The following is a 23,512-nucleotide window of genomic DNA, read 5'->3' as shown; positions in this document are numbered from 1 at the left end:
ATAAATAAATAAATAAATAAATAAATAATATATATAATATACTAATGTGTTTTTTTTTTTTTTTTTTTTTTTTTTTTTTTTTATTTTAATATATATATAAAAAATATATTCATTTGAACATATAATTTGCAAAGAATATATTCCTTAATATATTTATGGCAAAAAAAAAAAAAAAAAAGAAAAGAAAAGAATTACAAATTCACGAAAATTTGTAGAGTACATATATAATTAATATAATATATATTTTTTTGTATGATTCGTATATTTTATATATATATATTTATATTATTAATACCAATTTATGAAAAAAAAATAAAAGAAAATTCTATAAAAATATAAATAATACAAAAAAAGAATACTTTATAAAAAAAAAAAGAAAAAACAGTATGAAAAAAGTAAAATGTATATATAATATATAAATATATCATTCACTTTTGTTGATAAAAAAAAGAAAAAAAAAAATGCTTTTCCTGATATTATGTTACCAAAGATTAAAAAAAGAATAAAAAAAAATAAAAAAAAACAAAAAAAAAATACTAAAATAAAAGTTAAATATTAGATTCCCTCGCGAATACATATGATACTATATATATATATATATATATATATATATTATATTAAGTCACACAAAAGTTACATGTTTATTATTTATATACAAATAAGAGAAATATATCTTTTTCCAAATTATTATATTATATATATATATATATATGTATAATTGTTTGTTCTGTTTATATATAACAAAATAGTATAATACTTTTTATATATATATAAAATTTTTATATATGGTTAAACATAACAAAAAAATTATTTATATTATAATTTAAATATGATAATATTTTTTATAATAATATATATATATATATATATATATATATATATATATATAATATTTCGCATATAATAATATATGTTTTTAATATTTCATATATATTATTATTATATATTATAAATATTGTATCTTAATTAGTATTTAAAATAATTCATTTATAATATTTTACATATATATATAATAACATAACATAATATATAATATATTATAATATATATATAAACAAAATAAAGCGTCCTAGGATAATAATTGAAAAATTTTTCCTTATTTTTTCTTTTTCTTTTTTTTTTTTATTTTTCTAATATAATTTCGGAATTCTCAAAAAGAAAGTAAAAAATAAAAATTATTGAAAGTAATAAAAATAGGAATACGCACACGATGATTAATTTATATTTTTTTATTTATAACTTTTTTTTTTGAGTTAATATAATATTTATATTGTTTATTCTTATTTATTTATTTATTTATTTCTTAAAATAAGAAGAAATAAAATATATGAATAAATAAAATATGTATTTTTAATGATTGATATTTTTATAATTTTATATGTTATATATAAATAAATATTAATATATATATATATATATATATATTTATTTATTTTATTTTATATTATATTATATTATTTTCTTCCAATTGAAATGCTTTATTTTGTATATTAATAAAAATATTAAATTTTTATTAAATTTATTGAATGCATTTTGAATTCACTTAAGTATTTCATACCTTTTGTATGAATAAAAGAAGAAACAAAGAAGAAATGAAAATACCAAATAGAAGGGAAAAATAATATATATGCTGAATTTACAAACTATATATAATAAATTATAATTTTATTTTCATGTTTATTTATTCATATATATAATAAAAATTTGAAATGATCTATTTATTATATATATATATATATATATATATATGAATCCATTAGAAAATATTAATATATAGATATTATGTTTATTTATATATATATATATATATATATATATATATATGTACCCAAAATTAATTTATTGTGAGTTATTTCATAATGTATGTGTAAGAGTGTATAAGTTTATGTATATATACTTATATAAAACACATAATAATATATTGTTGAACTGAATTTTTTCCCCCCTTTTTTTTATAAAAAAAAAAAAAAAAGATAAAGTAAAAGAAAAGAAAAGAAAAAGATAAAATCATATATATGTTTAAAACAAATAAGTAAATTTATGTATGTATAATTATCTTTTCTTTTCACTTTTCTTTTTCGATTATCATTTTTATTTTTAAAAATACAAGAATAAAATAAAAAGAATATATATATATATATATATATATATATATATATTTTATAAAATATAATATTAATCCCTTGAATTAAAAATGAGTGAATCAGAATTACAACAGCTTCAAGTTCTTTGTGAAGCTATGTATTGGTAAGTCCTAACATAAATAAAATATATATATTATGGAAAATGAAAAAAGATATTTTATATCATCATTGGTTCATATATTCATATATATATATATATATATATATTTATTTATTTATTTACATTTATATACATTCATGTTGTTTTCTTTTTTATTTTTTATGTTTTATGTTTTATTTTTTATTTTTTATGTTTTATTTTTTATTTTTTTCATTTTTTTTTTATTTTTCCTGCTTTCTATATATTTTTAGCGGAAACAAGGAAGAACAAAATCAAGCACATACCATATTACTTCCACTTGTAAACAATGTAATGAATGTTAGTAAATTGAAGAACATTTTAGGAAGTACTAATCATGTACATACTCTTATATTTACTACTTCAGGGTTACTTCAATTAATTACAAACGAATGGAATAAAATAGATCAGAAAGAAAAGGATGAGTTAAAAGAATTTGTGATATCCTATTTATATAATAAAGGTGTAGACTTATTAAATTTATCAACAAATATCTTAGGAAATTTTGTACGTTTATATGTTCGTATAGTTAAATTATCTTGGCTAGAGAATACGAATTATTCCCTTATAACAAAACAAGTAGAATATTTTTTAAATTCTGTAACTAGCCATTGGATTATAGGATTATATATATATGCAGCTTTGATTGAAGATATGCATCCACAGTGTGGAGTAAATTCAGCAAAAAGCCGAAGGTGTGCCATATCTTTTCGAGATTATGTATTAAAAGATATATTTAAAGTAGGTATAGAGACATTAGAAGAATTTGTTAAAGGTAGTATTCGAATAGAATTAAGAATAGAAGAAAATAGATTATTAATTAAAGTATTAGAATTAATATATAATAGTTTATCATTTGATTTTATGGGAACTATGATAAATGATGAAAGTTCAGATGAAAATATATCATTAATGATACCACAATCATGGGATATATTTAATGAAAAGAATATACCTAAATTATTTTTTGATATGTATGAATTATGTATGTCTGAAGAAGATGATATACGAAATTGTTGTGGTAAATATTGTTTAAGATCCTTAATATTATTAGGTAGTTTAAGAAAAACGTTTTTTACAAATGAAAAACAAAAAGTACATTATATGAATGAATTTTTGGGGGGTATTAATAAAATTATAGAGAAAAAAATTGGTTTAAATGATGAAGACTGTTTTCATGAAATGTGTAGATTAATTGGTAAAATAGATACTAGTGTAAGATTACAAGAATTAAGTACCTATTCAAATTTTCTGTCATGGTGTCATAATATATATTTGTTTACTATGGATGGAATGAAGAATTGGAAATATTTATGTAATAGTAAACATTATTTATTAGGTATATGGAGTAATATGTTAAATATTATACCACCTAAAGTAATTAAAGAAATAAATAATAGAACTGATGAAAAAGATTTATTAAAAGATGTATTAAGTAATAAAAATATCTTTGCAAAAAAAAATTCTATATCTGATAATTTTAATTCACATGATATAGATAATAAATATCTTATAATTTGTGATTATATTTATGATATTACCATTATTTTTATAAATACCAGATTAGAGCTAGCCAATTATATCTGTGAAAAAGGAGATAATTGTGAAATTGAAAATCCATTATATAATGATGTATTAAGAAGTGAACAATTAGAATTAATATCAAATTTATCCAAATTACAATATAATTTTATTGGTGCAAAATTATTATCAATTTTTTATGAATTAAAAAGTAATCATGAAAATAATCTTATTAGTAAAACAGTTTTTATAGAACAAACCACATGGTTAGTATTTATAATTGCATCTATCATATCAAGTAGTGCAATATCTAATATGAAAAATTCATCATTTAATAATTTTAAAATTAATTCAGAATTATGTTTCTTAGTATTTTCTTTAATGGATCAAACAAACAAATCTCCTGAAGTTTTTGAATATTTAGAATTTGCTTATTTAAATTGTTTAGAGTTATTTAAAAAGGTATATATTAGTGGGAAAAAAAATAATCAATTTTTAAAAGAAATGCGATCAGTTGCTTTGAAAATTATACCAGATGGTGGATCGAATATGTATCCTAATAATAACAACAACAACAACAACAACAATAATAATAATAATAATAGTAATAATATTATTAATAATAATAATAGTAGTAATAGTTGTGGTATCAATAATACGTTAGGTTTTACAACGGGTAGTACAAATAATCCAAACACTTTACTTAACAATAACATGAACAATTTTGCTACACCTTCATTAATAACAAATGAAAATGATGATGATAACAATGATCCACTTATTGATTTAATCATTAGCAAAATATTGTTTAATTTAAATAATAGAGTAGAATATGAACAAATCATAAAAAGAAGTTTAGATTTATTTCATGATTTGGTTTCAGGAATGAATATTGTTTGTTTAGAAGATAAGACACCTAAATTAATAGTATTTGCTAGATTATTGTTAAAGAATGAAAAGATATTAAATTTGTTACATAATAGAAGTACAAAATTTTTAGAGATATCAAAATATTATAAATATAGAACGAACTATTATTTAATATTAACAAAATTATTATTTATGGAACAAAATTTAGTTTCGTCAACATTTGAAAAATATATAGCACCTATTAATAATATATTGGAATGTATAAAAAGAGAAATAAATATAAATGGAAAAGATATTATATTAAAAAATAATGAAATTAAATTAACATTTATTGGAGCATTAAGAGATTTAAGAGGAATATGTATGGCTTGTAATAATGTAGAAACATATAATATGTTTTTTAATTTCTTTATAAATAGTCATCCATTAGAAGATAATCAAATGAATATATTAACATCCTTAGTTGATGTTATATGGAATAGTTATGATATATGTATTCCATTTTTAAAATTTATGTGTGAATTTGTTTATAATAAATCACAAAGAATAACATTTCCTAAATCATCACCAAATGGAATATTATTATTTAAAGTAGTATCGAATATATTAATTATTATATCTAATAATTTATTACAAAAAGATAAATTTATTGATATATATAAAGAAAAATATAAAATTATCTCCCTTTTATTAAATATGTTTAATAATTGTTTAAACGGAGATTTTGTTAATTTTGCAATTTTCGATTTGTATAATGATGATATATTAAACAACTCTCTAAATTTAGCATTAAATATGTGTTTAGTTATACCAACAAATGATTTATTATCTTACATCAAACATTTAAAACCTTACTTTTCATTCCTAGATTTAGTTACAAAAAATTTCTTTCAAAGAATATTGAATTTGGAATTTCAATTAATAGCTGATATAATCCATAATGTAAAAGAAGGATTATGTTCCTTCGATTATACCGTATCAATGACATGTTGTTCAATATTAGATAACATAGTAACCTATATATTTACTAACAGGAAGAATTCTACTGAACAAGGACAAGTAATAAATAAAAACAAGCATCACATGGTTCATATAAAAAAATTATATATATATATATATATATATATATATTTTTTTTATTGATATAGATTTATATATATGTTCCTTTTTTTTTTTTTTTCATTATAATACCTTATCATATTTTAATTCATATCATCATATATCTTCTTATTTTATGATATACAGATAATTAAAAATTTCTTGGAAAGCCAACCGCAAGCATTAAAAGAAGTATTAAATTTGATGTTCCATTTAATCTTAGGAGGTAATTTTATGACCAAATTATTCTCACACAATGTGTAAATATGTGCACACATTTTTTATTTAACCTTATAATTTTTCCAAAACAATATATACATGTACATAAACAATTTTTCTACAGGAGACTTTGGAAGTACATGGAGTATGTCCCAGCCATTATTGGGTCTAATTTTATTGGATGCCCAAGGATATTTTAAAATACAGGAACAATTAATATCTCAACAGAGCGAAGAGAAAAAACAAAAGTAATAAAAATAAAACATATACATATATATATATAGATATATTTCCATGATCTAATATATATATATTATTTTTTTTATTTTTCATTATAGATTGAGACATAGCTTTTGTAAATTAATGGATCATATAGAATCAAACTTGGCTCCAAACAATAGGGTAAGGAAAATATACATAATAAATAATATAATTATTTTATATTTTATATACCATAAAAAATATTATTATATTATATTATATATATTTTTATTTATTTATTTTTTTTTTTTTTTGTTCAATAGGAAAACTTTACGAGAAATCTATACACGTTTGCCCAAGAAATTAGAAACATTTTAATATAAGCTTATAAAAAAAAAAAAAAATAATAATATAGTTCAAATAAGAACATGTGAATAAATAAGAGAAACCCACAATGGATAATTTTGTAGGACCTATAAAATTATATTTTATAAACCTTCATATAATAATAATAATTATTATTATTATTATTATTTCTTTTTATAAACCATATAATTATATTTTGTTTCATCATAATATTATTTTAGACTTATATATTTTTTTCTGGGAAATATTCCAAAAGAAAAAAAATATGTCATTTTTTTATATTTTTGCATTATATATATATATATATATATATATATATATATATATATGTGAACACTTCATATATATTAATAAAGTAAACATAAATAAGTATGTTGTAAATGGTCCATATAAACTATCTTATAATATATAATGTTTTATTTTATATATTTGTTTTTATCAATATGGATCTTAATGTAAGTTTTATTATTTTAACATTATCTATTGAATGTACAACATCGGTTTTGTAATTATTTTTTATTCATATTTTTAATTTTTGTTTATTGTTTAATTGTTTTTTTTTTTTTTTTTTTTTGTATATATATATATATATATATATATATATATATATATATATATGTATGTATAATGAACCTTTATAATAATACTAGAATTATCCTTATTTATAAATAAAAATAAAATTACACCTTACTTATTTTATATAAGAATAAATTTAAAATAAATTGGGCATAGCACCTAAGATGCATAACTCTTATGATAAAAATATATATATATATATATATTAGTATGATTTTTTAAATATGTCTTTTTGACAAAAATATTCTTAAAGAAAGATCTGTAGATCTTAATGGTTGCAGGAATATAAAACTGTGACATATATATATATATATACAAATAAACGTATCTCCATAATCTTTTTTATATATTTCCTTTTTTACTGTATTGTGCCTAAATTGTAATTAATATATTTTTTTTTGTTTTTCCCCCTATATTTAAAAAAAAAAAAAAGAAAAAAAAAAAAGAAACAAAAAAAATGAAAAGAAAGATATATATAATAAATATATAATAATATATGTAATAAATATATAATAATATATATAATAATATATATAATAATATATATAATAATACATATTTATTAATATATATATATATAATAAATATTCATATAATAGCATATAAAATAGTATAAGGCAAATTGTATCCAGCTCTTATTTAAGAAGAAAAGAAACATGTCTAAAATAAGAAAAAAATTACTAGAAAATAAAAAAGAAATTGGATTTTGTTCATGTGTAATCAAGGTAAAAGAGAAGAAAGAGATTGAGGAAAATAAAGACATTAATGGTAATAAAGCCAAAGTATGGCTAGAACACTTCAATGATATAATATCAGAAGATATAAAAAATATGATGAATAATAAAAATAGATTAAAATTACATAAATCCTTAAATTTAATAAATAATTTACAATTATATAACAACAGAGTGGGTGGTAAAAATATTAATGTCTTGTTGAATAATCCTTTCGGTTTCGATTTGAATAAAATTGTTAATGAAAAAATTAAAGAAAAAGAAAATCAAAATAATAATAATAATTTTGATGATGATAAGGTAAATAATTCTACAGAATTATCTAGGAATAATACAAAAGTCTCATATGATGATTATATATGGAATAATGAAATGAAAAGATATATGAGTTTAAAAGAATCACAGAGTGTTTATCAATTTAATGGAACAAATAGTAAACGAAATAAAACATGTTTTGATGTGTCCAATTCGAATCATCATAATAGATCAATGAACGATAAAATGAAAATTTTAAAATCAGAAAATTTATATATAAATAACAATGATGATAATAATAGGTATAACATTTCTTTAAGGAATGTAGATGTGCATAATAATTTGAGTATATCAAAGAAAAAAGAGGAATCAACCATTTTTAATAATAATAATAATATTGATGATGATGAACATACAAAAAAAAAAGAAACATATTTAAAAATATCAAGTAATAAAAAAAATAATAATAAAATAACGTACGATTTCAACCATATAAATCAACGAAATAACTATAATTATCATGGCTTATATATAAATGAAAAAGAAAAAAAAGATAGACTAAATAACGAAATATTTAACGAATCATATGACATTAAATATAAAACAATACAACAAAATTATAATAACATATTAATTATACAAGACAAAAATAATAAGAAAGCTAAAATTGTAGCAAATAAAAAAGTGGAAGTAGGTCAAATACTTTTTATAGAACATGAATTATTAGAAACAGCTATTTTGTTCGATGATTTATGGGAAACTTTTAATATGCTTAATGAAGATCAAAAGAAACAAATTGATTATATTATTCACTTGAAATATTATAAAAATGAATATGACAATGTTACTAATATTAATAATAATGAACCTGTTATAAAAGAGGATGGATATTTAAAAGAGAAGAAAAATATACCACATAGAAATGATAATAATACAAATAATGATCATCATAATAAAAATAATATGACTAACCAAAACGCCATGGTTTTTAAAGAATTTACAAATAGTAATAATAATAATAATAATAATAATATATATAAAGAATCAATAAACAATTTTAGAAATGATAGATTTATTGATAAATTGATACAATTTGAAAAATTTACTGACATTTTAAAAAATTCATTTATTTCTTCAAGTAATAAAAGTAAAATAAAACTTTTTAAACATGCATCATTTTTAAATCATAGTTGTTTTCCAAATGCTAGCTATTGTTTTATAGACGATAAAAATATATGCTTATTAGCTATGAGAACAATAAATATGTATGATGAAATAACTATTTCTTTAATAAATGAATTGTATACATCTATTCAATATAGAAATGAAAAATTAAATAAAATAAAGAATATTACTTGCTCATGTAATAGATGTTTACAAATAATTGATGAAGAAAGGAATATACTTTGTGCAGCCTGTAAATACTCTTATGTTAGTAAAAAAATAAATCAAAACTATATGCCCACAATTATGTATCAACAAAAAAATTTTAAACAAAAAGATGACAAAAATGAAAATGATATGGAAAATCAATCACATAATAATAATTTATTAAAATATAATACATTAAATGGTGAGGAAAAAAATAGTATCAATACAACTAATTATAAAAATAAAGAAATATTCGATGAAAATAATTTATATAAATATAGTAATACTACAAATTATAACGAAACGCACATAAACGAATATGAATATAATAATATAAGTAAAAATAATTTAGGAAAAAATAATATTGTTTCTGAAAAAATTCAAGGAAATATAACTTACCCTTCTGATATAGCATACACAAATTTGTTAAACGACAGTGAGGATTCAAAAATACACAATGCTGATAATATAAACAAATCACAAAATTTATTATTTGGAATGAAATATAAAGAAATATCTCAAAATAAATTAGATCATGAAAAAAGACTTGATGAAATATATGTTGAACATCACCTACCGCGTAATAATAAATCCCTTCATAATATTTGTAATAATAATACTTTTTGTTTAGCTAATGAAAATGTTTATGACTTTAATAAGAGCAAAACTGAGCTTATTATTAAGAATAATATAAAAAAAAGAACTAATAAAAAAGATAATATAGAAGATCCTAATATGTTTAATTCTGAGAATGTCCTCTTATCATCAACAAGTTTATACAATAATAAATATAATAATGACAAGAATAACAGGAATAATAAATATAATAATATTAAAAATTATGGATGTAATAATAATAACATGGGTATAGAACAAACCCGTTGTTTAACAAATAATAATATAAATTTAAACGTTTTATGTAATTCTCATTTGCCTTTTAGCATAAAACTAAAAAATAATTTTCTTCATATTTTAAATGTCAAAAATGCAGAGGACGAAAAAATAGGTTATTGCAAATTTGTTAATAACGAAGAATGGATATGTGCTATATGTAATAATAGTATATCTAAATACGTTATGCCTTTAAAAAGTGAATATTATTTTATTATTCAATATAATGCTATAAAAGAGAAAATAAATACTAACAATTTTGAATTATCTATACTTATAAGTAATATAGAAGAAACCTTATCATATATAATAAGCATATTAGGTGAGAAACATTGGCTATATGCTTCATTTAATTATATTATAGCAGATATTTGTTTTTCATTATATACTATGAATTCATTAAATGAAAATTATATTTCGACCTGCTTCAATGCATTCTATAATTTTTTCTATTTTATTCAAATTCAATGTCCCCAGGCCATTCATACCGATTTAGTTCCCTTAGTTTTAAAGTTTTTTATTATATGTATATATACAGGCAATTATAATACGATCTATAATTTAGCTACATCAGGATTCTTAGAATTAATTAAACAAAAGTATGGTTCCTGGGATGTTTCTTATATTTGTCTGCAGCGAGCATTCAAAATGTGTTATGAGCACATGCATAATAGAAAAATTATGGACAGGACTACAATATTGACGTTAGCTGATATGGCAAATAATAACATATTAAATATGGTGCACTGAGGCGAAAATAAAATAATAAAAATGTTTCATACTAGAGATACCTTTGTGTACAAATATAAGTATATATGTAAATATATATATATATATAAATATATTTATTTATTTATTTATTATGAAATATTTTTCAATATATACATTTATTTATAAGAAGAAAAAATATATATCATTATTATTTTATTTTTTTTTTAATTTTTATTCGATAAATAATTGTATAGTCAAAATGTAAACAAATTTAATGAAAAAAAAAAAATAATAAATAAAGGTAAATTAAAGTCCATTGATTATTAAAAATAAAAGATATATAATATATATATAATATATATATATATATATATATATATAACCATATTTACTGTAAATATAATGATGTTGTAAATATTATATCCCTTCTCAAAAGATGAGATGTTTTCTCCACTTTTTGTGCCAAATCAATATTTCCAAGATATAAGAAAGCAATTTTAACTTTTCTACATAAATCATCTAATCGTAATATAGATCTTACTATTAATCCCTCCTCTAATTCACATTGTTCTAACAACTCTGCAAAGGATACACCAAGAGTCCATTTATATGCAATAAACATAATTTTAAAATTACATAATTTCCAATGATCTTCTGAACTTATTCTTAGACGAATAACCTTATAAAATTCTTCAAAGCTACTATGTATATTTGTTAAGGCTGCTTTTACTTCTTGCAAATTAACTGTTAAATCTGGTGATTCTTCAACTTTCTTTTCTGGTGCTACAAAACATGATAATACTGCTGCTATTTCAGCTGGATTTAATTTGTTCAAAACATTTTCAAATATAACTTGTGTTAAAGTAATTTCATCAGTTAATGTAATATAGCTAGCTATTTTTCCTTTTACAGTTAAATTATTTTGATCATCTATAAATCCAAAATGTTTTAGAACATTAAGTTTACCTTCTAAATCTTCATAAAGGTTTAATGATTTTGCATTAATATTTCGTTCAATATTTTCGATATCATCTAAGCAATCGTTTTTTTTACATATAAGTTGGTAATGTTTTTCTTTTAAATTGCAATTATAACATTTCGATTTTTTTAAGTTTTCTAAATAATCTGCTTGATTAACTAATACAGAATAAAATTCACATTTTAACGACTTTAACATTTTTGTCAAAACGAATGGTTCGAAATTATTTTTTTCTATTAGTCTATCCAGTTCAAATGTATATAATAATAAATTTTTTGGATTATTAAGAATACCTGCATTATTTACATTTGGTAATTTAATAACAGTATTAGTTATAATAGAGATATTTTCTATACAAACATTTGAGCAAACAACAAAATGTTTTTTATTCATATCTGTATCGAATGATGAGTGGTATATAATTTTTATATCACTTTTATTATTTTTTTTGGAAAACACATTTTTATAATTTTCGTATAAATTTATATTTTCCGATACAGAATTTGACAAAATATTATTATTACTCTTATTATTATTATTATTATTGTCATTATTATTGTTGTTGCTCGTAGTTTTTTTTTTTTTTGATGTCAACATATTCTGATCAGCTTCATTGATAATATAATCAGGCAAATCCTCAAATGCCATAAAATCAGGAAGAATAAATAAAAAGAAAAATCGCTCATTCGATCGATCATCTTCATAATTATTTTGAAAGAAAATACTGTTTTGAGCAAAATCAACTTTATCATTTTTTTTTTTATTATTACTTTTATCACATCCTAAATATATGGCATATACCGAACTATGTAGGATATGTATATTATTTAATAACATAACCCTTCCGATAACAAAACAATTACTACTCTTTGTATTTAGTAATTTTTTATGAAGATTTAATCCAATATATTTTAATCTATAATTTATTTGTACATATTGTTCAATAGGAGGATATGCATTTTTATTTTCTTGTTCATATATACATTGAACTTCTTTTATATTTTGTAACAATTTTCTTTTTCTTTTAAGATCTTTTTTAAATAATGGTATTTGTAATGCTCTACAGCTTTCAAGAAATGAACTAAATAACATTTTTTCAATATTTATTTGTTTATTAATTAATAATTTTAAAATCATATTATATGTTACTTTAAATTTGCTTTTTAAACTAACAGCTTTTTGCATCATCATTTCGGTGAGTTGTACTTGGTCTGGAATATTATCACAACAACATATATAAACATAACCATATTTATCTGATGATCTTCTACCAGCTCTACCCGACATTTGTGTATATTCTGATGAAGTTAATATTCTTTTTCTTAAATGATCATGTTTATATATGGATGTAAAAACAACAGATTTGGTTGGCATATTAATACCCATAGCAAATGTTTCGGTTGCAAATAATACTTTTATTAATCCTTTAGAAAATAAGATTTCCACAATTTCTTTTAGTATGGGTAGAAGACCACTATGGTGTACTCCTATTCCCTTTTCTAACAATTTGCTTAAACTTTGAATTTGATTTAATTCTCTATCTTGTTTCGGTAATTTGGATATAGATTCTTTAATAAATAAATGTACTTTAGATTTTTTATTGGTATCAAGAAAATTTAAATGAGGCATACATTTAGCATACGTTTCACATTTAATTCTGGAAAAACAAAATAATACGACTGGTAATTTATTATCTTGATCTAATTTTTTAATAAGAGTTTGTAATTTTTGTATTTCAGTTTTCATACTAGCTTCATTAGCAAACAATTTTTGTTTTCTCTTTTGTTTACAATATTCATAATATCCTATAACATTATTATTATTATTATTATTATTATTAATATTATTTTGTGTATTATCATTTTCTTTATTATTTGTTGTAGTAAGATATTTATTTTTTGAATCATAATAATTATTATTCTTTTTTAAATTCGAAGAAGTATTATTACTACCTGATGTTATTTGTTTTGTGTTTTTATTATTAGCTTCTTGTTTTTCTCTAATTTTTACATAAATTTCTTTAAATGCTGACGAATAAAATTTATTTTTTTCGTCCATAACTAAATAGACAGAATCATAAACATATATATAATGTAACAATGGAACTGGTCTTTTTTTGGTTGATATAGAAATAACTTCTTTTTGTTTGGTAAAACCAACCCAATCAGCAAATTCTAAATAATTAGGAACGGTTGCACTTAATAATAATATTTGAACATGATGAGGAAGCATAATAATAGATTCTTCCCATATAACACCTCGATCTTCATCATTTACATAATGAACTTCATCAAATATAACACAATGTATATTATTAATAATATTGTCATTTAGATATAATAAATTTCTTAAAATTTCTGTTGTCATAATTATACAATTTGCATTTACATTCATTTTCACATCACCTGTAATAATTCCAACATCCTTAAAAATATTTTTAAATTCATAATATTTCTGATTACTTAAAGCTTTTATTGGACTAGTATATATGGCCTTTTTTTGTAATTTTATGGATAATGCTATAGCATGTTCAGCAATCAATGTTTTACCAGCTGATGTATGAGCAGCTACAAACACATGTTTAAAATTATTTAAATGTTTAATTGATCGTTTTTGAAAATCATCTAATTCAAAATCGTAATTTAATAATAAATCATTTTTATTAAAATTTGAAATATCTGATTCGTTATCTTCAATAACCCATTTTTTTCGTATATATTTTATTTTTGTATTCTCTATATTATTATTTAATATTTGTGCCTCATTCAAATTATTATCATTATTATTATTATTATTATCATCATCATATTTTTTATTATTATTATCATCATCATCATATTTTTTATTATTATCAATATTTTTTCCGTTTGGATGGTCGATCTTTTCCATATCAACATTTTCATTATCATCCAAAACTTTTTTTTCCACTAACATTTCCTCTTTATTATAAATAACTTGTTTCATCTCCAAATTATTATTTTTTATATTTTCTTGAGGTACCTCATTTTTTACATCTCTATTAATTTTTAAACCATAACTTGGAGGGTTAACATAATTAAATGAACATTTCACATTAAATTCAAAATCTTCATTCAAAATTAATTTTTCATTATTGGGTTTTTCATCATTTATGGCTACACCTGTTTCACAATATTTTAATAAATTATCATTATATATAAAATTATTTATATCATACTTTTCTAAAAGATTATTTATGGTAAAGTTTTCTGATATTTCATTTGAACATTCATTCATTATATCATTTATATTAAAATGTAATCTTTCATCTATTGTTTTATTAAATGAATTATCATCATTATACATCATATTCATATCTTCTCTCTTATAAATATTATATTCATTAAAACTATCTTCTATATCATAACCATAGGTTTCATTTTTTAAATTATTATTTTCTTCTTTATCATTTGATACACTCTTCTCTTCCTCTTCTTCATTTGATCCTTCGTCCCCTTCATCATCATCACTAGTCCAAAAATCGGACAAGTTGGAATATATATTATATGCCATAAGGGAAATTAAAAATAAAAATAAATATATATGTATGTATATATATATATATATATTATAGTTTAATACTATGTAAATAATTTAAATAATATTATAACATTTCATATATTTCATAAACGTAAAAGGTGTAGTTTTAAGGAATATCATATATATATATTATATATATACATACATATTTAGAAAAAATATACTTTTTTTTCTTCTTTTTTTTTAATACATAGTATCACGTATAATTAGTGAATACAAATGAATTCAAATAAACTTTTCTTTTTCATATTCCAAAAGAAAAAAAAAAAAATAATAAAATAATATATATATAAATAACCACAGAGGCACTCGAATAACATATTTAATATATAACATCTAATTTTTTAATTAAGATATATATATTTAACATGAAAAAAAAAGAACAAAAATAAAAAAAAATAAAATAAAATGAAATGAAATGAAATAATATAATATAAAAATAAAATCAATCAATAAATAAATACATTTATAAATACATATGTAAACAGACCAATATATATATCTACAAAAAATATATAAAATTATAAAAGATATTTTGCTTTTTATAAAATATATAAAAAATAATATTTTTATAAATTTCTTGAATATGAAAAAAAATGAAAAACTAAAAAAAATATCATATTGAATATTAAATATTTATTAAATATATATTAAATATATATTTATTATATATATATATGAATATGTATATTATATATATATGTCATTATATATGCATACATATATGATAAAAGTACATATAAATATACATAAAATAATAAAATATTATGAAAAGAAAATATTATATAATATAATATAATATAAAGAAATGAATAAATATATAAATATATATATATATATATATAATTAGTAATTTTGTTTATAAAGTACATTTTTTAAAATCATTATAAAATGACAAATAATGTAATATTTAAAAATGAGCTTTTATTACATTTATTAGTTTTATATTAATATATAGATGTAATGTATATATAAACATATATATATATATTTATATATATATATATATATATATATTATATATATACAGATCTATTATTTTTATATTACATGACCATTCGATAAAATATCCTTTTACTTTTCCATTTTTTATTAATAGAAATAAAAGATGACATACAAATTTTGATCATTAACTCGTCCAAACAAAAAAGATAAAGAATGAATGTGTAAAAAAAAAAAAATAAAAAAAATAAACATATTTATCATCACATATATATAAAGATGGTTATATAAAAAAGTAGGACATATATTTTTTTTATATATATAATAATATAGGAACAATATGGTTATTTAATTTTTAACATTTATAACAAAAGTTTGAAATTTTCATTTTTATGCATATTTAAATATATTCGTAATGTTTTTTATATCTTAAAAAAAAAAAAAAAAATTAAATTAAAAAAGGATTTAATTTTCATATATGGAATAATGTAAAAAAAAAATAAAACGTTTAAATAATAAAATTAATAACAAAGACAAGAAAAAAAAAAAAAAAAAATATAATATAATAAATAAATAAATAATAAAAAAATAATATCATTAAATGAAAAAAGTAGAATGTTTATAAATTTCTATGCTTTTAAGTCTTTATTTTTTGATGCAATTCTAGCATGAGCTTCCATTGCTCTTCTTATGGTTGTAAAATTAGTTTTTGCTTTGGATTTATTAATTTTAAATATAGGAGCATATCTCAACATATCTGGAAATATCATGAATGACACGCTACCACCTCTTATATATACTTGCTGTAAAAATAAATAATAATAACAAAAATAAAATTAAAATAAAAGAATAAATATGAATAGTATTATATATATATATATATATATATATATGTATATATTTCTTACTTCCAATAAGATTTGTTTGCCATCTTTTTTTACTACTGATACATTTTCAAGTAAACAATTCATGTTATCCTCTGCAAAAAGCTAAAAAAAAAAAAATATATATATATATATATATATATATTTATGCTACCATTAAAGTTTCTTTTCTTTATTTTTTCTCTATTTACCAATGTGCCTCTATATAAAATTCCCGATTTTGTTTCAACAGATATGGTATGACCTATTCCCTCATGTAATAACTTTATTGGTATTCCAACTGACATTTTTTTATAATATTTTATATATTGTTATTTTATATTTCTTTCCAAAATATAACATATATGTATATATATATATATATATTTATATATTATCCTTATTTTTATTTATTTTTCCTATTGAATAAATAAATATAAAACTTTTGAGAATAATAATAATTATAAATATATATATATATATTTTATATAACTATATATTGTTGTTACTTTAACTTAATATTATTCAACTTTTTTCATATGAAAGCATTTTTTCTTTTTTTACTGTAATATATATTTCTTAAAAATTATAACATTTTTTTTAAAAAATATTTTAATATATAAGCCATATCTGTATTTATTAACATAATATATATATATATATATATATATATATATATATATATATATATAATATATTTATTAATTAATTCATATAATACTTAAAAATATATATTTTTTCAAAAACTCTAAATGATAAATAAGTTTTCAAAAAATATATAAAACATAATATTTATTTTATATCATCATATTGTTATAAAATATATAAATAAATATGTATATATATATTTTTTTTTTTTTTTTTTCCTTATAAGAATATATATAATAATATATGCACAAAATATTATCTAAAATATTACATTTATATATATATATTATATATATAATAAAAAAAGAAAAAATGAAAAACGTGATACCTCTGTAGAAAAGCTAAAGAAAAAAATTTATATTTATATATAAATATATGTATGTATTATATATATATATAATTATATTTTTATATTATTATAAATACTTATTTATCATATTTCAGATATTATGAAAAATTTGTAATAAATAGAATGTTTTATTATAATAAATAAATTACCCAAATTATAAATTTTTTTTTTTTTATAAAGAGAAAATGCTTTAAGCGTGTTTAACATGAACAAAATATATTTTTTTGAAAAAATGTCTATATTAATATATATATATATATATATATATATATATATATATATTATATAGTTCACATTACAATGAAATGTTTTATTTTATAAACATATACAGTTGACATATAAAATTTTCTGATAATTTTTGTATGGTATATTTTTTATATTTATTCTTTTAGATATACAATCATATATAAATGAATATCTTTTCAAAACATATAAAAATTGTTTTTCAATTCCTTTCACAATAGATAAATTATACATACTAATTAAATAATTTAATTTGATGAGAAATTAAAAGTCTATATTTTTTCTTAATATATATATATATATATATATATATATAATAAGGATGATAAAAAAAAAATTTTATTATTGCCTCCTCATTTTATACATGATAGGCAAAATAATGGTAAACTATATAAATTGAAAAAAAAAAAAAAATATATACACTGGTAAAAGGTATATTATATATATATATTATATATATATAATTCTTTTTATGTATATTAAATTTTATACGTATATATTCATATATACATCCTATTTTTTCTTTTTATTATTTTTTTTTAAATGGATTGTATAAAAATATTATTTATAACCATTTTATATTATAATAAAGAAAAAAAAAAAGAAAGGATACACATATACATAATATATACATATATATAATATATATATATATATATATATATATATATATATATATATATATATAAAAGAAGTAGATCATAGTGTTAACAACAATTATTTATTAATTATATATAAAGATATACTTATATTTTTTTTGCTTAATAAGTATCAATTAATTTGGAAAAAAAAAGAAAAAAAAAATGCCGGTACAAAAAAAAAATTTTTTTGTCAAAGGATATTTTGTGAATTTGCATTATTGCTTATATTTCCATTTGTCATATTATTCGTATTATTATTATTATTATTATTATTATTATGAGCTTGGTCATTTTTAATATTATTATTGATAGGTATATTTGAGAGAGTTAAATTCTGTTCGCTAGTTGTACTATTTAAATTTATATTAGCTTCATCTATACTGTTAATTGAATTATGTGTATTATTATTATTATTATTATTATTGTTTATATTTATTTGGTTGTTAACATTTTGTTGATTGTTGTTATTACACATATTTAAATTATTTCCTCTAGCAACAATGTAATCATTATTATTATTATTATTATCATCATATATATTATCATACATATTATCATTACTTTCATCATTATTATCATCATTATTATGATGATTGCTATTTGCACCTCCTAATAATATATTGTTACTAACATTTATATGAACATTACGATTTTGATTTAGGGTATTATTAACATGAACATTTGAATTGTTGGATTCATTATTTATGATTTGATTATTAACCCTTTCTAGGATTTGATTTGTATTTTGATTATTAGGTAGTTCATTATTATTATTATTATCTCTGTTATACTCAAAATTGTTATTAATCGGTGCCTGCATATTATTATCTACTAACATTTTTGAAGAGAAATTATCAAGGGTACTAACATCTTCATCTTTTGTTTTTGATAATTTTAAACATATAGGTAAGAATATCCAATTTTTTCTTTTCATATATACATACATAACCGTTCTACCAATTTGTAAAGCAATAAATTTATTTCTTCGGATATTAAAAAATACAGGTTTTCGTATTTGGATCAATGTACCGAATTTACTCTTACAATCTTCTATATAAAAATTTCCATTATGAAATTTAATTAGAGCGTGAAATCGAGAAACTGAGATATCATTAACCCTGACATCACTATCATGACCTCTTCCCATACGAACACATTTAGTATTTGCTAAACTAACAATATAAAATCCTTTATTTCTATCATTCATTAGTTCTATAATAATATATGGTAATTCAGGTTTCGGTATTTCATATAATTCTAGGTATTTATTTTGAATATATATATATGTTGGATATGGAAATTTACATAACTCACAATTTAATTGTTTCCAGAAAAATGAACAAGAAGAACAATCATTTCTCACATTTAGTCGTCCTCTCATCCATGTTCTTAAACAATTTAAATGTACATATTTCATAGATCCTTTACATTTACATGGTGATACTAATGGGTTATTTACATTTTCATATTCACATAAACATATTCGACAATTATATAAACTTGGGGGATTAGGAAATTCCTTTCCATTAAGAATACACATATCTTTTATAAGATCATCACATACGTCTTCTTTTTTATATTTTTTAATAATACTATTTGAATTATTAGGAATATTATTACTATTTTGGTTAAACACATTCATACCACTCTGTTTACAACAACATTTTGTTGTAATTAAAACATTTGAATTTGTACTTATGATATTATTATGAACATTATTATTGATTAATACGTTCATATTATCTTCCATGAAATTATTATTATTATTATTATTATGTATACTTACAGAAGTATTTCTCCTTTCATCATTATTAGGGTTCATATTTTCTAACTCCACATTGATGTCCCTACATACTTCATCTTCAATATTTAAGGTAACATTTTTAGCTGTAAAGCATTTATTTGTTTTATTATTATAATTATTATTATTGTTATCTTTATTATTGTTATCTTTATTATTGGATAATTTTAGGACAGAATTAGGGTGTTTGTTATTTCCTCTTATGTTGTTTGAAACTATAACCAAATTATTATTATTATTATTATTATTATTATTATTATCAACCGATGTTATTATTCTTAATTGTTTTTTCTCCAAATTTTCTTTTGATTGCTCTCCTTCCCTTTTACTTACATTTTCTATATTATTTGAATAAGTTTGTGGACCATGGGCGTAGCCATTGTGTATATTATTATTATTATTATTTTCTATTCCCATTTGCTTATTTGAATATTCATGATTGGATGTATTATTTTTAAATAAATAAAAATCATCCAAATAAGAATTATTCATGTTATTAATATTTTCGTTATCAATCATTTGTACATTAACATTGGTATTTGCCATAAATTGGTTTGTATTTCTTGTATTTTGGTTTTTAGAATTATTTGTATTTTCTTCTATATTAGTATGATTCACTTGAGTATCTCTATTTTCTACTATTAGATTCTCGCAATGTATACAAATATCATCTTCCAGAACATTATTAGTAAAATTCATATTATGATTTATAACACTACTATTCATGTAACTATTAGACATAATATTATTTGTTGACGTATTCAAATGCTCCGTCTCTGGTGCTACTGTTTCACATTCATCATCATCAAAAGGAGATTGTGATTTATTATATTCCCTTTCTTGTTGTGCATTTGTTATGATTTTTTTTATTTTTAATTTAACTCTTCCTAGTTTAATAACATCATCTTCATGTAATATGGAACTTTTATTTTTTAAATATTTTACAATAACCCAGAAATTATCCATATCACTATTATTATTATTATTATTGTTATTGTTATTGTTATTATTATTGTTATTATTATTGTTATTGTTATTATTGTTGTTATTATTGTTGTTATTATTATTGTTGTTATTATTATTATTATTATTATTATTATTATTATTATTATTATTATTATTATTGTTACTATTAATGTTATTATTTTCATTTATTTCGTTCACCTTCGTATCGCTATTAATTGTATCATCATATATATTTTCTATACAAGGTATTAGTTGATAATTATTATTTATATATTTAATTTTACATATTAATTTTAAACTATTATTATTTCCCATAACATTACTTATCTCTTCCTCATTTTTTATTTCCACATTTATATCATCTTTTAATATATAATAATAATTATATAAACATTTTATCTTGAAACATTTCTTATAAAAATTCTCACTCTCATAATCGAATAATCCATGGCTATTATTAATCCACGTGTAGCAATTTACATTTATGATATAATTTTTGTTTTTTGAAGTTCTATTCTTTTTATTAGTAATCATTTTGATAAAACGATATTTTGATTTTAATTTGATTATATTCTTGTTTCTTTTGTGTTGTTTATTTGGTGTTATTTATTTTGTGATATTTATTTTGTGTTATTTGTTTTGTGTTGTTTATTTGGTGTTATTTATTTGGTGTTATTTATTTTGTGTTGTTTCTCTTCTTTTTTTTTTTTTTTTTTTCTTTTCTTGGATGTCTTGTTTTTTTGGAAAAATTTTTCTTTTTTTAAATAATTTCAACCAAATGTGTCTTGGAGCAAGAAAAAAAATAAAATAATAAAATAATAAAATAATAAAATAAATAATAAATATATATATATATATATATATTATTATATATATAAATATATGCTTCTTAGGTACAATCAAAAATGTGTACCAATCTATGTAATTATAATCATACGGATATAAAAAAAATATAGATAGGGTAGATAACATAAAAAATAAATAAAATGAATAAATACACATATATTGTATATATATATATATATATATATATATATACATGTGTATATTTTTGTTTGTTTATGCGTGAAAAGATTTAAATTAAAAAAAAAAAAAAAAAGGGAAAAAAAAAAATTCCTTTTGTATTATAATTTTGTTGCAAAAATGATAAAAACAAATATGTAATTTAAAAAAAAAAAAAAAAATTAAAATTTAATTGTTAAAATGATTCTATTATAAAAATAAAGATATTAGTAACTATATGTATGTATATAAATATATATATAAACGTATATATCATATTATCATCATATATATTATAACATCAAATATATTATATAATCACCACGTATATATTAGTATTATTATTATATAAATAAATAAATATATATATATATATATATATTATATATATTATATATTTCTTTTTTTTATTTTTAAATCCAATATGTAAATTTCTTTCTTGATT

General features: G+C 18.8%; 5 protein-coding genes across 5 annotated transcripts; 2 read left to right on the top strand and 3 right to left on the bottom strand.

Moving 5' to 3' along the window:
• Positions 1-2,194: 2,194 nt before the first annotated feature.
• On the top strand, positions 2,195-6,554 carry PF3D7_0910100 (exportin-7, putative; the record flags this gene model as incomplete). The annotated part of the gene is made up of 6 exons (XM_002808880.1): positions 2,195-2,247; positions 2,496-5,712; positions 5,899-5,977; positions 6,095-6,218; positions 6,309-6,372; positions 6,495-6,554. 6 exons carry the CDS (start codon positions 2,195-2,197, stop codon positions 6,552-6,554), a joined length of 3,597 nt encoding a protein of 1,198 aa, XP_002808926.1.
• Positions 6,555-7,769: 1,215 nt separating this feature from the next.
• On the top strand, positions 7,770-11,114 carry PF3D7_0910000 (SET domain protein, putative; the record flags this gene model as incomplete). Its single annotated transcript, XM_001351936.1, has 1 exon — positions 7,770-11,114. One exon carries the CDS (start codon positions 7,770-7,772, stop codon positions 11,112-11,114), a length of 3,345 nt encoding a protein of 1,114 aa, XP_001351972.1.
• A 349-nt stretch (positions 11,115-11,463) lies between these two features.
• Positions 11,464-15,585, bottom strand: PF3D7_0909900 (helicase SKI2W, putative; the record flags this gene model as incomplete). The annotated part of the gene is made up of 1 exon (XM_001351935.1): positions 11,464-15,585. One exon carries the CDS (start codon positions 15,583-15,585, stop codon positions 11,464-11,466), a length of 4,122 nt encoding a protein of 1,373 aa, XP_001351971.1.
• A 1,598-nt stretch (positions 15,586-17,183) lies between these two features.
• PF3D7_0909800 (small nuclear ribonucleoprotein Sm D3, putative) lies at positions 17,184-17,725 on the bottom strand (the record flags this gene model as incomplete). The annotated part of the gene is made up of 3 exons (XM_002808879.1): positions 17,184-17,357; positions 17,463-17,543; positions 17,630-17,725. 3 exons carry the CDS (start codon positions 17,723-17,725, stop codon positions 17,184-17,186), a joined length of 351 nt encoding a protein of 116 aa, XP_002808925.1.
• Positions 17,726-19,488: 1,763 nt separating this feature from the next.
• On the bottom strand, positions 19,489-22,599 carry PF3D7_0909700 (FHA domain protein, putative; the record flags this gene model as incomplete). The annotated part of the gene is made up of 1 exon (XM_001351933.1): positions 19,489-22,599. One exon carries the CDS (start codon positions 22,597-22,599, stop codon positions 19,489-19,491), a length of 3,111 nt encoding a protein of 1,036 aa, XP_001351969.1.
• Positions 22,600-23,512: the final 913 nt, after the last annotated feature.

This window comes from Plasmodium falciparum (assembly GCF_000002765.6).
Source record: "Plasmodium falciparum 3D7 genome assembly, chromosome: 9".
NCBI lineage: Eukaryota > Apicomplexa > Aconoidasida > Haemosporida > Plasmodiidae > Plasmodium > Plasmodium falciparum.
This window is presented reverse-complemented; position numbering and strand designations above follow the sequence as displayed.